Below are 14,412 nucleotides of genomic sequence, written 5' to 3' on the forward strand. Positions count from 1 at the left end.
AGGTATGTTCCTTTTTGAATTTTACATCGACGTATACATAAGGTTTTTTTAAATTTTGCATTTTAATGCTAATACAAAAGGAAAAGGAGTTTCCTTCATACGCCAATATTAGAGTAAAAATCAGACTATAGAATTATTCATCATAAATCAGCTGTCGATTGGATTATAAATTGCATGCCATGACGCATGCAATTCAATATCTCAATGTAACTTGGTAAAAAATCAGCAGCTGTGTAGACTATTAATTGCATGCCTCATTGAATGCAAAGCACTATTGAATGAACTATTGATTGCGTGTAATAGCGCATGCAATTAATAACTAAAATAACATAGTATTGTCTTTCGAACTTTCTCTGCTTTGAACTCGGGCTGTCCTGTTGCCAGTATGTCTTGAAGGAGATAAGCTTTTGATGTTAGCATTTTTGATACACCAACCCCAACAGCCATTAGCCGTTTTCACACCGATATCTGGCCGAAACGACATACAGACAGGATTTACTCTGATGGACAGTATAAGAGGAGGCTGTGGTAACTGCGCGAGGTATACTGTTCACAGAACTACTAGTCATTTAGTCAGCTGAAGAATTCATTGCATGCAATTACTACAGGGTTTCCATTCATTCATAACATTAGCTGAGGCTATTTGGGGGGTATTGAACGGTTTTAATAGTTTAAGGGTCTTATTAGACCCTTGCGGAGCACGGGTAACTATTTACTAGTGACCCCCCGGGTTGGAGAACTCGCTGAAAAATTTACTGTTGTATTGTAATTTTTCAAACCAGCAACTTTTTACTATACAGACTTTGTAAAAATTATGAGAACAGCAAAATATTTCTTTCACAAATACTAGTAGTTCTGTGAACAGTAGACCTCATGCAGTATTCTCATCCACAAGTACCTGATTGAAACTATAGACCTTATGGAAATACAGCAATAGACTGGCTTCTCCACACATCTGTGTAATCACTTGTCAGCTGATATATGATGAATAATTCTAAAGTCTGATTTTTACTCTAATATTGGCGTATGAAAGAGGCTCCTTTTTCCTTTTATATTATCCTTGACATAGAGCTATCTGTCCTATCGTACCGTGACGTGTCGTCTCGGAATGTGAGTGTGAGCGCTGTTATCAGGTCTGGCTGCAACTGTCTACAACGTTGATGGAAAGATACATTTTCAAGATGTTCGATGTTTTTGAACGGGTAGTATTATAGTCAACTGTCTTCACTAAGGTTGATGGAAAGATACATTTTCAAGATGTTCGATGTTTTTGAACGGGTAGTATTATAGTCAACTGTCTTCACTAAGGTTGATGAAAAAGGAAAGATACATTTTCAAGATTTTCGATGTTTTTGAACGGGTAGTATTATAGTCCACTAAACAGCTGATTTATGATTAATAATTCTATAGTCTGATTTTTACTCTAATATTGGCGTATGAAGGAGGCTCCTTTTTCCTTTTATATTATCCTTGAAATGCAAAATTTCCAAAAAACCTTGTATATACGTCGACGCGCAATTAAAAAAGGGACATACCAGTCAAATTTCATGATAATCTATTACCGCGTTTCGCAGTAAATGCACAACATAGAAACATTAAGAGAAATGCCAAACCGTCGACTTGAATCTTAGACCTCACTTCGCTCGGTCAATTATTAATTATGTTTGTTCAATTATATATTTAATGATATGTCATATACAGCTGATGCCAGTACAGATTATTCATTATGGAAAGCAACAAAAATAATTAAGCGACCAATATCACAATCCCCTCCAATCAGAAAACCAGATGGTACTTGGGCAAGAAATAACAGAGAAAAGGCAGATATATTTGCTAATCATCTAGAAGAAATCTTTCAGCCAAACAACATTCTATCTGAAATTGATCCTGAAGAAGATATAATAGATGATTTAGATACAGAGATTGATCTAGTTTCTATAAATGAGGTTCAAGAAGAAAAAAAATAATCTGAATACCAAAAAAGCACCTGGGTTTGATCTGATTACAGGTGAAATCTTGAAGAAACTTCCAAGGAAAGGTATTGTCATGCTAACATATTTATTCAATGCATCACTCCGATTACAGCATTTTCCTACAATTTGGAAGGTGGCAGAAGTCATTATGTTGCAAAAGCCTGGGAAATGTCCTCAAGAAGCAAAATCATACCGCCCAATATCTCTTCTACCTGTAATTTCAAAGCTTCTTGAGAAATTGCTAATGAAGAGATTGGCTCCCATCATAAGTAGCAGGAATCTGATACCAGCCCATCAATTTGGTTTCAGGCAGAAGCACTCAACCCTGGACCAAGTAGATAGAATCACTAATGTAATAGAGAATTCATTAGAGAAACAATGTATATGTTCAGCAACCTTCCTTGATGTGGCACAGGCATTTGACAAAGTGTGGCATGAAGGACTGATCAATAAACTTCATAAAATTCTTCCCACTCCACTTGTAAAACTTTTAAAATCATACATCACTAACAGATTGTTCAGAGTAAAACAAGGTGATGACGTCACTGAGTTAAAGGAAATAAGGGCTGGAGTTCCACAAGGTAGTGTTCTTGGACCAGTTCTTTATGTGCTGTACACAAGCGATCTTCCTGAATTGGATGCAGTGACAATTGCTACTTTTGCTGATGATACTGCAATACTGGCAGAAGGGGAAACAGTACAAGAAGCAGCCACAAAACTACAGAATGCTAGCAACAAATTCAGTGACTGGACAAAGAAATGGAGAATTCGATTGAATGAGATGAAGTCCATTCATATCAACTTCACAAACAAAAATATCAATGATCCGATTCGTATAAATCTAAATGGGAATGTAGTACCACACAGCAACACAGCAAAATACCTTGGAATGACTCTTGACGCCAAGTTGAAATGGAAAGAGCATATATCAAGATGAAAAGGAGTGAGCTGGAACTCAAATACAGTAAAATCTATTGGCTGTTGGGCAGACAATCACAACTCTCATTGGACAACAAAATATTGATTTATAAAGAAATTCTGAAACCTGTCTGGACGTATGGAATTCAGCTTTGGGGCTGCTCTAGAACATCCAACATCAATCAGATTCAAACATTCCAAAACAAAGTACTGCGTAACAAGGTGAATGCGCCCTGGTACATAAGGAACAGCGATTTGCACCGAGATCTGCACATCCCCTATGTGACCTGTGAGATAAGACGATTGGCAGCCCATCATGAGTCACGTCTTCATCAACACGACAACACCGAAGTCATCCAACTCCTAGACAGCACTGGACTCACAAGGAGGTTGAAGAGAACAAAGCCCTTCGAGTTGATGTAGTGCTAGTGAAGTGAAAAAAGTATAAATTAAATAAATGTGTAGCGAAAGAATTTAAAGTAGAAGAATTATAGATTAGAACTGTAGGCTTCACTGGAAGACTTTAGCAATAAAAATTAATATTTTAGGATAAGAAATAAGAGAACAAAATTAATGGTTAGTCCTAGTGACTAGTTTTAATGGAAGTAATAATAAAAAAATAAAAATGATGATATGTCATATTATAAAGAGTTTGTAATATGTCTTAAATATTCTGATTAGCGATAAATAAATTATAATATAATTATAGATTTTGATTGGTAGTACTTACGACAATCTGTCCGGGATGATTCTGCAGCACAAAATGCTTGGGTTTGATAGAAGCATCGATGGGTCCCACCCGGTGGTAAACAATGTCGCCGCCATCACCTCCCTCCAGCACAGGCTGGGCGCGGTTGGCGGTGCTCTTGCGCGCCACTGACCTCACCTGACCCTGGCCCCCTTGTGCTGCCTGCGTCTGCGACCCGGTCGGCTCCACTATTTCTGCAAACACAACGCTGCAATTAGAAGAAGGACAAGAGAAGAAGAAGTAGGAGGAGGAGGAGGAGGAGGAGGAGGAGGAGGAAGAAGCAGAAGCTAATGATGATGGATGATGATGATAAGGAGGAGGAGGAAGAGGAACAAAAGAAGAAGAAGAAGTTGATGATGATGGAGTAGAAGAAAAGCAAGAAGAAGATGGAGAAGAAAGAGAGGAAGATGGAAAAGAAGAAAAAGAGAAGGAAAAGGTAGAGGAAAAGAAAGGAGGTGAGGAAGAGAAAAAAGATGATGACGGAGAAGGAAAAGGAGAAGAAGGGGAAGAAAAGGAAGAGGAAGAAGAAGAGATATATGATGAAGAAGAAGATAAGGACGAGAAAGACGTGGTAGAGGAAAAGGAAGAGAACGAGGGAGAGGAAATAGTGGAAGAGAAGGAAGAGGGGGATGATGGAGAAGAAAGCTGGAAGCCCGCACTATTGCTGAGCTGGCATGAATAGATATTTATTTATTTAATGGATAGAGCAAACAATACTATCAGAAAAGAAAAGAAAAACAGGCTATTGCCCAATTTTTTTTCTATTTCAAAAATTTGTATCAAATCGTCCAAATCTCAAGTAGATCATGTCCAATCAAATTTCTTCACCAAATCATTAATCTTTAAATCACAAATCAAAATAGAACAAACTGGCTAAAAAGGTATAAATTAAACTGAATACTTACGGACGTCATCATCTGAGTTGTTATCATTATCATCGACGTTCTGTGTGTATTCAACATACTGAGCTTGCTGAAAACAAAAAAAATTATTATTATTAAACGAAAATCCAAATTAAGTGTTCTAAAAATAAATTTATCAACAATTAAATCAGTTTTAATTAAGTCGGTTTTTACCTACTTAGGTAAAGTGAAGTCCACGTTATAATGGCAGTGTTTGATTAGCAATGGTATTGCTATCCTTTTCTATCATTCAACAATGCAGATGGCGATATCTCGTTTAAAAGTTATCAATCATATTTTATTAAGCAATAATTTCATAATTAATTTTCACAATGAAAATCTCACCATAGTGAGGTCCACGTTATAATGGCAGTGGAGAAAGATAGAACAACGTTGCCGAACCTCTGTCTTGTCAATGCCTTCTATAGATGGTAGCTGATACAGGTTTATTGATGTAATATTAACTGTTCATTCCAGTTTAAAATAATAAATTATATTTTATCAAGCAAGAAATTATATTTTCCAATAATTTAATAATGAATTTTCATAATTTATATGAAATATTTGTTACTTAATTATTAATTCCACATTGTTAAAAGACAATCTGGCAACAGAGCAAAGCGAGATAGCGCTATCCGCTTTGTTGAATGATAGACAAGGATAGCAATACTATTGCTAAACAAACACTACCATTATAACGTGGACCTCACTTGTTGGACTGTCCTTGAACTGCACTTTCTCCAAAATGTGAAAAGATTAAGGGCTGGTTTCCGAGCTCGGGATTCAGCCAAGTTTTAGACTTCAAACAAGTGGAATCAGAAAGTTGGCTTTCCGAAACGGGGCGTAGTCGTAGTTTTTATGACAATCTTTATTTTCTCATTTCTATAATTGGAAACATCTTTCCTTGACGAAATAAAACATTCCTAAATAATTCAAAAACCTAAGCCTTACACTATTTTTTCTCCATTTTATTTTGTTTTAAATTTATACCTGGTTTTTCAAAATTTAAATCAAATGTGGACTACGTTTTGGAAAGCCAATTTTCTGACTCCAGCTGTTTAAAGTCTAGAACTTAGCTGAATCCCGAGCTCGGAAACCGGCCCTAAAATGAACTGAAAGCCAACTGACCCGTTTGAGATATGACGCATGCCGGTTCCTGCCAGTCTGCCGGTTCTTGGCGGCCGTGATCTCCAGGTAGAGCGGACCCAGCCGGGTGGAACCCCGATAGATCCATTCGGTCCGGTCGTCCGCATCGAAGTGCATCTTCACCAGGGAACCGTCAATATCCTGCACTCGGGCCACCCACCAACGCCCTATGCAACAAACAAGGCAGACCAGTTGTGATAATGGTGGTGAAGCATGATTAAGCTGCTGTCAAATGCCTTCAAAACATCTACATCTTCCTTCAAAACATCTTTAAGTCAAGATAGCAACACAAGAGAAAGATGAAAGAGAGGAACACAAGGAGAATTGAGTGGAGAAGGAGGAGAATTGATTGATTTCTGCAAACAAAACGCTGGAATTAGAACAAGGACAAGGAGAAGAAGAAGTAGGAGGAGGATTGATTGATTGAGTACTTTATTAATGTAGATTACAATATATACTGGCTTATACCCTTATATACAAAAGCTTACAATACAGCAAAATTATAGATGAATTTACATAATATAGACTAAGAAAATAATTATTGAACTGTATATGATATGAAAAAGCAATTTGTAATATAATAACTATAGATAATAATTATATTGTTATGCATCTACGTAAATTGGCGGAGCTTTGGACATATAAATGTCCATTCTTCGGAAACAATATTAAAAATATCCTCCCCACTAACTCTCTACCAAAACGTTAATTTCATTATTTAAACTAAGGATTTATTTATTAATGGAAATATTGTAAAAGTTTTAATCAATATGAATATTTAAGAGAAAAAAAACAGAAAATTGATAAAGTGAAAAATGATACAGAAGGAGGAGGTAGAGGAGGGGTTAGGAAAGTAGAGAAGGAGGAGGGGTAGGGAATGTGAAGAAAAAGAAGAAATAGTAGTGGAACGAGAAAGAGAAAAATGAGCTAAAGAATGAGAGGGAGGAGTAGGAGTAACAGGAGGTGAAGGAGGAGGAGCAGAAAAAGGAGAAGTAGGTGGAGGAGGAGGAGGAAGAGGAGCACGAAAAGGAGAAGCGTATAAAGGAGGAGAGAAGAATGAGCGTGTTAAGTCACGTTGAAAGAGAGCTCTCTTACTCTAGAGCAGTAAAGAAGAATAATTATTATTAAACGAAAATCCCAATTAAATGCTGTGAATCACCCCGAAGACTTCTGCTACTGCAAATATTGACAACAGGGTAAACAGCTAGATAGGAATTCGATGAGCGCTACTATAAAAAAGTTTTTGTCAGCCCGGGAATCGAACCCAGTAACACCAAATTGCCGGTCAGGAATGCTCACCCTTGCACCAAACTGACAATCTCTGGATAGCAGCGCTCATTTTATTTATACGAAGCCATAGCGGCCAGCCAGTCTACAGATGGAAATAAATTGAAAGTAGCATTTGTTTAGTATAATATTTAGTATAATCCGTGTTTCGGATGGACACGTTAAGCCGTCGGTCCCGGCTGCCTAAAAAGCAGTCGTTAGGTCATGTCAGAGGCCCTGAAATTGATCAGTTGCGACCTGAAAACTCTGACACCAGACCTCAGCCAGCCAGGTCACTCGATATTATTATTATTATTATAGTATAATATTTTGGAATAGTAACGCTCATCAAATTTCCATCTAGCTGTTCACCTAGTCTTCGAGGTGATTTACAGCATTTTTCAAATTCAAATTCAAATTCATTTATTTGCCATAAAATAATACAGATTGATAAAATAAATATTCTAACTTACAAAATGGCACTACCGGCAAAGAAAACTTGTGCGCCGGCAGTGAGTTCGAACAACTAGATACAGCAAACATGTCAATAGAAAGAAAAAGAGCTTATTCAAACCACTAGAATAAATAAAATTATGGAAACCAGGTCACATCTCAATACTTACAAACGATAAGACAAAGTAACAAAATCACTAGCAAGTGACAAACTCAAAAAGACCAATTCAAGGAAGCCATGGCAATAATATCTTTTAAATTTATAACATAAGAATGAAACACTACATAATGGATATAGATAATTTAAAATGAACATTTATCCTAATCCAATCCAGTATAAGATTCATTATGGATTTTGTAATTCTATTAATAATGAATTCAGTTGGGACTTTATTTATAAACAAGTAACACTGATATTCAAACTGACGTCTACATACACTTAAGCTGGTAAAGTCAATATCAAATTGTAATGGATTGATTGATTGAGTACTTTATTTATGTAGATTACAATATACTAGCTTATACACTTATATACAATAGCTTACAATACAGCAAAATTTTAGATGAATTTACATGATATAGACTAAGAAAATAATTATCGAACTGTATATGATATGAAAAAGTAATTTGTAATATAATAACTATAGATAATTATATTGTTATGCATCTACATAAATTGGCGGAGCTTTGGATTGGAGGGACGCAAATTATATGGAGTATTCCTTAAGTTGAATGTAGGCTATCACTATTCCTATTAATGAATAATATGATTCTTTTAACATATGTTTGCCTCACTGTAAGCTCCTGGAATTCTTGATAAGAAGTCAACTATAGTGAGGTCCACGTTATAATGGCAGTAGATAAAGATAGGAGAATAGCGATGCCGATTCTCTGCATTAATTAATTTTATATTTCTACACTGTCAAAAACATAATTGGCATCGTTGTGGACGTAGAAAAGGATAGTACCACCGGCTTTGTCGAATGATAGACAAGGGTAGCAAAACCAAAGTTGATCAAATACTGTCATTATAACGTGGACCTCACTATAGAACAAGAACAACCACAACATGATACAGTATCAACACAGTATGATACAGTATCTTCTCAACTTCATACACAACACTATGATTTGATACATTCACTATCTGCTTTGTGGAATGATAGACAAGGATAGCAACTCCAATGTTAATTAAATACTGCAATTATAACGTGGACCTCACTATAGAACAAGAACAACCACAACATCATACAGTATCAACACAATATGATACAGTATCATCTCAACTTGATACACAACACTATGATTTGATACATTTGCTATCTGCTTTGTGGAATGATAGTCAAGGATAGCAAAACCAAAGTTGATCAAATACTGTCATTATAACGTGGAACTCACTATAGGGTACAATCTTGGCCTGCATAATGCAGCTCTGATAAGGTGTTTCTGTAATGTGAATAATCTTTGTTCATATGGATATCATAAGCAGCCCCCCATATCTCAATTCCATATTGCAAATTTAATTGAGATTTTCGTTTAATAATAATTATTTATTAATTAGCATTTGAACAAATGCAACTTCTAATTTGTTTCCATCAGTAAATATGTTCAGGGAGTAAACAGGGGGGGGAGGCTACGAGGACGTCCACGCAAGCGCTGGCTGGAGGATGTGGAACAAGACTTGGGGGAGACGGGTATCAGGGGATGGAGAAGGAAAGCTGCTGACAGAGAAGAATGGAGAGGCGTTTTGAAGGAGGTCAAGGCCCTAAATGGGCTGTAGCACCAAGGAGTAAATGAGTAGGTAATATGGGTTAGTGGTATGGGGAGGAGCGTATGATGTTTTCATGAATAAAAGCAATTCTTAATAAGCCAAGGGCTTTTTCTAGTAGTGAAACATTTGCCGAATTTAAAGTGATGACAGTACGTCAAATTTATATAAAGAAACTTCTCTACTATGCATGGATGAGGAAGGATGAATTTACAGTGAATAATAACGTTTCTATGTATAACCTGAGAGTTACATCTCAAAAGATTTATAATATTAACTATTCAGATTTGACAATAGTGCGAAGACAATTGGGGTATCTTAGCTCAAAAATAATAAATATCATGCCAAATGCATTGTCAGAATCTCTTTCTAATAGGGGTAGACAGAGGATGGAACAGATAAATAAGTGGGTGATACAAAAAAATTTTTTCGACATCAGTCAAATATTATAATTACTAGTAATATTTATTGTTGAACTTCTATTTATGTAGCTTCGATTATTAGTAAATAAATTTTTATATTGTCTAAACAGCTGATACTCTCACTCAGCGGTCAGGGTTTTGCCCTTGCTGGGTGGTGCCATGTAATTTTAATCTATTTATAAAATAGCATAATATTATAATCTAGAATATTTCTTTTGTAAGTTTTTTATTTTGTATTTTGTTTTATGGGCAATAAAAATGTTTGAAAAAAATAATAGGGATAAGGAGGAGAACAAGAAGGAGAAATAGATAAAGGAGAAGGAAGAAGAAGAAGAAGACAGCAAGAAGTGCACTGACCGTTCCACTCAGTCTTGACAATTTCATGTAGCTGCACCTTGACCATGGGTCTCTCCGGGTAGCGGGTGAGGTAGTCCTTGATGAACTGGCGGCTCTCCGGGTCCACATCGTCCCACACTTTGGCCGACGTCTCACAAACCAGCCGGATGTTGGCGTGGTGCACGTACTGCGTGTAGCCATCGTCGAAGAACACCAGGTATCTGACACACACAAAACAAACAAATCTTCAACAACTGATCGTCAAACACTTATTTACGCACTGAAAACTCTGATTTCAAAACAGCTGATTTTTGAGTAGGTTACCTATTATCTATTTTTGTCATAGGCTCAAGTCACACCTCACAGTTCCTTGTATTTTCATTTAAAAAGTGATTATGTTAGTGGTAAAAAATATAAATAGCTTCACAACAAATTCAGATGTACACCATCATAATACCAGGCATAGAAATAATATCAGTGTTCAATATCGTAGACTTTCTCTTTATAAGAAGAAGCCCAGTTATATTGGTGTGAAATTATTGAATAGGCTGCCAACTTATTTAAATCCTAGGACGCATTCCTTTAAAACAAACTTATATAGGTTCTCAGTTGATAAGAGTTACTATAGTATTGACGAATTTGTAAATGGAATGTAGTGTGTTTCAATGTTATTTATGTATGCCAATGTAATTTTAATGTATGATTTACATAATAACTTGCCGTGTGGATTATCTTTTATAAAGTTTTTGACTGTAAATCTTCCTGACGTTATTCAACTGTATGGAAATTTTCTGTATTATTGTTGAATAAAATGAATATTCTATTCTATTCTATTCTACCTACGCGACTCAGGTCGAGAAGAGACTCGACTCTAGTGGAGATCATGGCCCATATGAATAAAACCAGAGCAAATGCTCATGAGCAAAAGCATTGAGCATAAGGTTTTGCTCATGAGCAAAAGGTAGAAGCAAAAGCATTTGCTCATTTTGATATGAATAAGCTTTACCTTATACTCTTACCTTATGCTCCTGAACTCTGGTGCAAATGCTCACGTATTTTAAAGATTTTTCATCAGCTGATTCGCTTTTGTAGCCTTAATTTGTATTTATGGCTCACGGAAGCGCTAAATATGCAAACAGGGGGCACCGCTTGTGTTTGCGTCGTCAGCTCTGTTTTCTATTTTTTATGAAGACAGTTTTAGGTTAGTTGAGTTTAGATTTTGAAATAATAACGTGAAAAAATGTCATCTCTATAATAATCTTCAGCACATTCTTATAATATCAATAGCCTTCTTATAATCGTCTACACACTCTCATATTCTTAAATGCCTATTTTCTATTTTGTGATGGCTATCTTTATAACAGGTAGCTTTTGTATTATTCTTTTGTAGGAATAATGGTGATATATATCATGGTTGGATCTAAAGAGTTTTATAGTTCACAATTGGTGTTGTGATAGTATCTGGTATAGTTTCCTCTTCATCATACGAATTAGTTGAGCCATTTTACTATGACAAAAGGTGAATAAAGTGCTCTAGACTAGACTCACCTTTTTTGAAGCATTTATATAATAATAATAATAATAATAATTTATTTGCCAAAAACAAAATTACATTATAAAACTAACTATAATTTAAATTATACAATACAATTCGAATAATTTAAGTTTTTACAATAGAACAAAATAAATATTACTTGTTGCACAGCCGGCAAGGAAAACCTGAGCGCCTGCTGCGAGTTCAAAAGCTGAAAATTAACTATTACATTCGTGGAGACAAATAAAGAATAAAAAATATAATAAGAATTTCGGTTTTAAGACAGAGTACAATTGATGAATCAAAAGTTGAGCAAATGCTCTAGTTTATTCATACAATTTTGTGCAAAAGCTTTTACTTCTGAGCAAATGCTCAAACTTTTTTTTTTTTGATGAGCATGAGCAAAAGGTTTTGCTCACGTTTATTCATAGAAATGAAGCAATGCTCCATATTTTAGAAGTATGAGCAAATGCTCAACTTTATTCATATGGGCCAATGTGTTTCCAAAATGGAGAGGTAGCGGAGACTAGAATCGACTGGTCTGAGTGTCACCATTTAGAGACACATACTCAATAACAATACTATGTTATTTTAGTTATAATTGCATGCGTTATTGGATGCAATCAATAGTTCATTTAATAGTGCAAAGAATTGCATTCAATGAGGCATGCAATTAATAGTCCACACAGCAGCTGATTTTAACCAAGTTACATCGAGATGTTGAATTGCATGCGTCATTGCAGCACTTTATAATCCACTCGACAGCTGATTCATGATGAATAATTCTATAGTCCAATTTTCACTCTAATATTGACGTATGAGGAGACTCCTTTTTCTTTTATATATCCTTGAAATGCAAAATTCCCAAAAACCTTGTAAATACGTCGACGCGCAATTTAAAAAGGAACATACCTGTCAAATTTCATGAAACCTATTACCGCGTTTCGCTGTAAATGCGCAACAAAAAAACATCGACATAAGAGAAATGCCAAACCGTCGACTTGAATCTTAGACCTCACTTCGCTCGGTCAATAATTGATTTTTGAACGAGAATGTACATTTAATATTACATCAATAAACCTGTATCAGCTACCGTCTATAGAAGGCATTGTCAAGGCAACGTTGTCTCTTCCACTGCCACATTAACATGGACCTAACACTATAGTCTCGAATAATTTTAACATAATTCTTTGTGATGTTTTATTAATCAAAATTGTTCGTTTTTTTATTTCATCTAGAATAAAAACGTGGACCTCATTGACCGAGCGGAGTGAGGTCTAAGATTCAAGTCGACCATTTCTTTCAATGTTTATAGGTTTATATGTTGCGCATTCACGGCGCAACGCGGTAAAGAATTTCATGAAATTGACAGGTATGTTCCTTTTTAAATTGCGCGTCGACGTATATACAAGGTTTTGGAAATTTTGCATTTCAAGGATAATATAAAAGGAAGAAGGAGCCTCCTCATACGCCGATATAGAGTAAAAATCAGATTACAGATATTCATCATAAATCAGCTGTCTAGTGGACTATAATACTACCCGTTCAAAAACATTGAACATATTGAAAATGTATGTTCCCATCAACGTTGTAGACAGTTGCAGCCAGACCTGATAACAGCGCTCACACTCACATCCGGGACGACACGTCAGGACAGAAAGCTCTATGTTATTTAGGATTTTTCTAGACATTTTTTAATGATAAATGATTTATTAATTTTTTGAGAAAACACAACAAGGTCAATGTAACTTACTGAGCGCGAGGTCCTACTGTTCACAGAACTACTAGTTATAGAACTATCGGCTCAGGTTAACAGTGACATTTGCAACATAAACGTGACATACATCTTCTTATGCTAACTTTTCTCTATGATATCACCATAAATGATACAGTATCACCACACCATGATACAGTATCACCCCAATATGATACAACCCACCACTAAGGCTCAACCTAACCTCACCTGTATTTGTTGCTCATCTTGGGTGCTTCGGCCAGCACTCCTGAATAGAACTGTTGCCTGTCGTCAGCGACAACTTTCTCAACCGGCTCATCTTCGCCTCTGTACACGGCAATGATCCTCGACCCGACCGGGAGTCGAACGGGTGACTGCTCCCTAAGGCACACAATTTCGTTGTCACACCTTTGTGGGTGGGGAACTTCTGTAGAGATCGTAGACCCGCGCACCTGGTTATCACCTGAAAATAAAGAACACTCAGCCATTCATTCAGAACTGTAACAATCAAATTCAAATTGTTTTTGTCATAATCATTCAATCTCAGCTGTTTTCCATGCATGAAATCAAGCCGGTAAACAGCTGTTGCGAACAAATAAACATATGATTCTCATGACAGCATACTCTACTGTAATGAAACCATATGTTTTCTTCACAGGTCGAGTATGTTTCCTAAAGTCTGTGATATATTACTTTTTCCTCCACCTACTGTCAAAAGTACTTACTTTACTCCCATACAGATACTCCTTACTTACTTTACTCCCAGATACTCTTACTTTACTCCCAGAAACATGATACTAAAGTGTCACTTTTTCGCTCTCGGTACTAAAAAAACAGAAAAACTCCCTAGGGAGTAAAAATGACTCCCTTTAAATATAAATAACATGGGAGCATCTCTATTTTAAAAACGTACATTGGAATAGGTCAGAAGGTCTAAGCTCAGATGAGGAAGCATATGAGTAGTCATTAACCCAACTAAATTCAATATATCAACCAGACATTTGATCGATATATAAAATTTATGTTTGTATGCTGAAATTATTATTACAAACTTCATATCACTATACTAAAAAAAATGTATATATTTTTTTCTTTTATTTCATGTTATTCAAAATATCAGCCAACGAATATTACTTATCAACTAATCAATTTGTAACGGAAACTTCATCATAGCTGTAGTTTTGGCTGTCATTGTGTTACAACTTTAGCCG

At 35.8% G+C, this 14,412-nt stretch overlaps 1 protein-coding gene across 1 annotated transcript in view; it reads right to left on the reverse strand.

Moving 5' to 3' along the window:
* The window catches only part of LOC120354284 (histone-lysine N-methyltransferase SETDB1-like), a 39,501-nt gene extending 25,842 nt beyond the window's left edge, over positions 1-13,659 (reverse strand). The window contains exons 1-5 of the mRNA XM_039441189.1: positions 13,430-13,659; positions 9,954-10,153; positions 5,670-5,854; positions 4,545-4,611; positions 3,622-3,833 (exon numbers count right to left, since the gene is read on the reverse strand). Coding sequence (XP_039297123.1) covers positions 3,622-3,833; positions 4,545-4,611; positions 5,670-5,854; positions 9,954-10,153; positions 13,430-13,446 — 681 coding nt within the window. The 5' untranslated portion in view covers positions 13,447-13,659. The remainder of the gene's footprint in view (positions 1-3,621; positions 3,834-4,544; positions 4,612-5,669; positions 5,855-9,953; positions 10,154-13,429) is intronic.
* Between the last annotated feature and the right edge of the window lie 753 nt (positions 13,660-14,412).

The sequence above is a fragment of the Nilaparvata lugens genome, chromosome 14 (assembly GCF_014356525.2).
Source record: "Nilaparvata lugens isolate BPH chromosome 14, ASM1435652v1, whole genome shotgun sequence".
In the NCBI taxonomy this organism is placed as follows: Eukaryota; Metazoa; Arthropoda; class Insecta; order Hemiptera; family Delphacidae; genus Nilaparvata; species Nilaparvata lugens.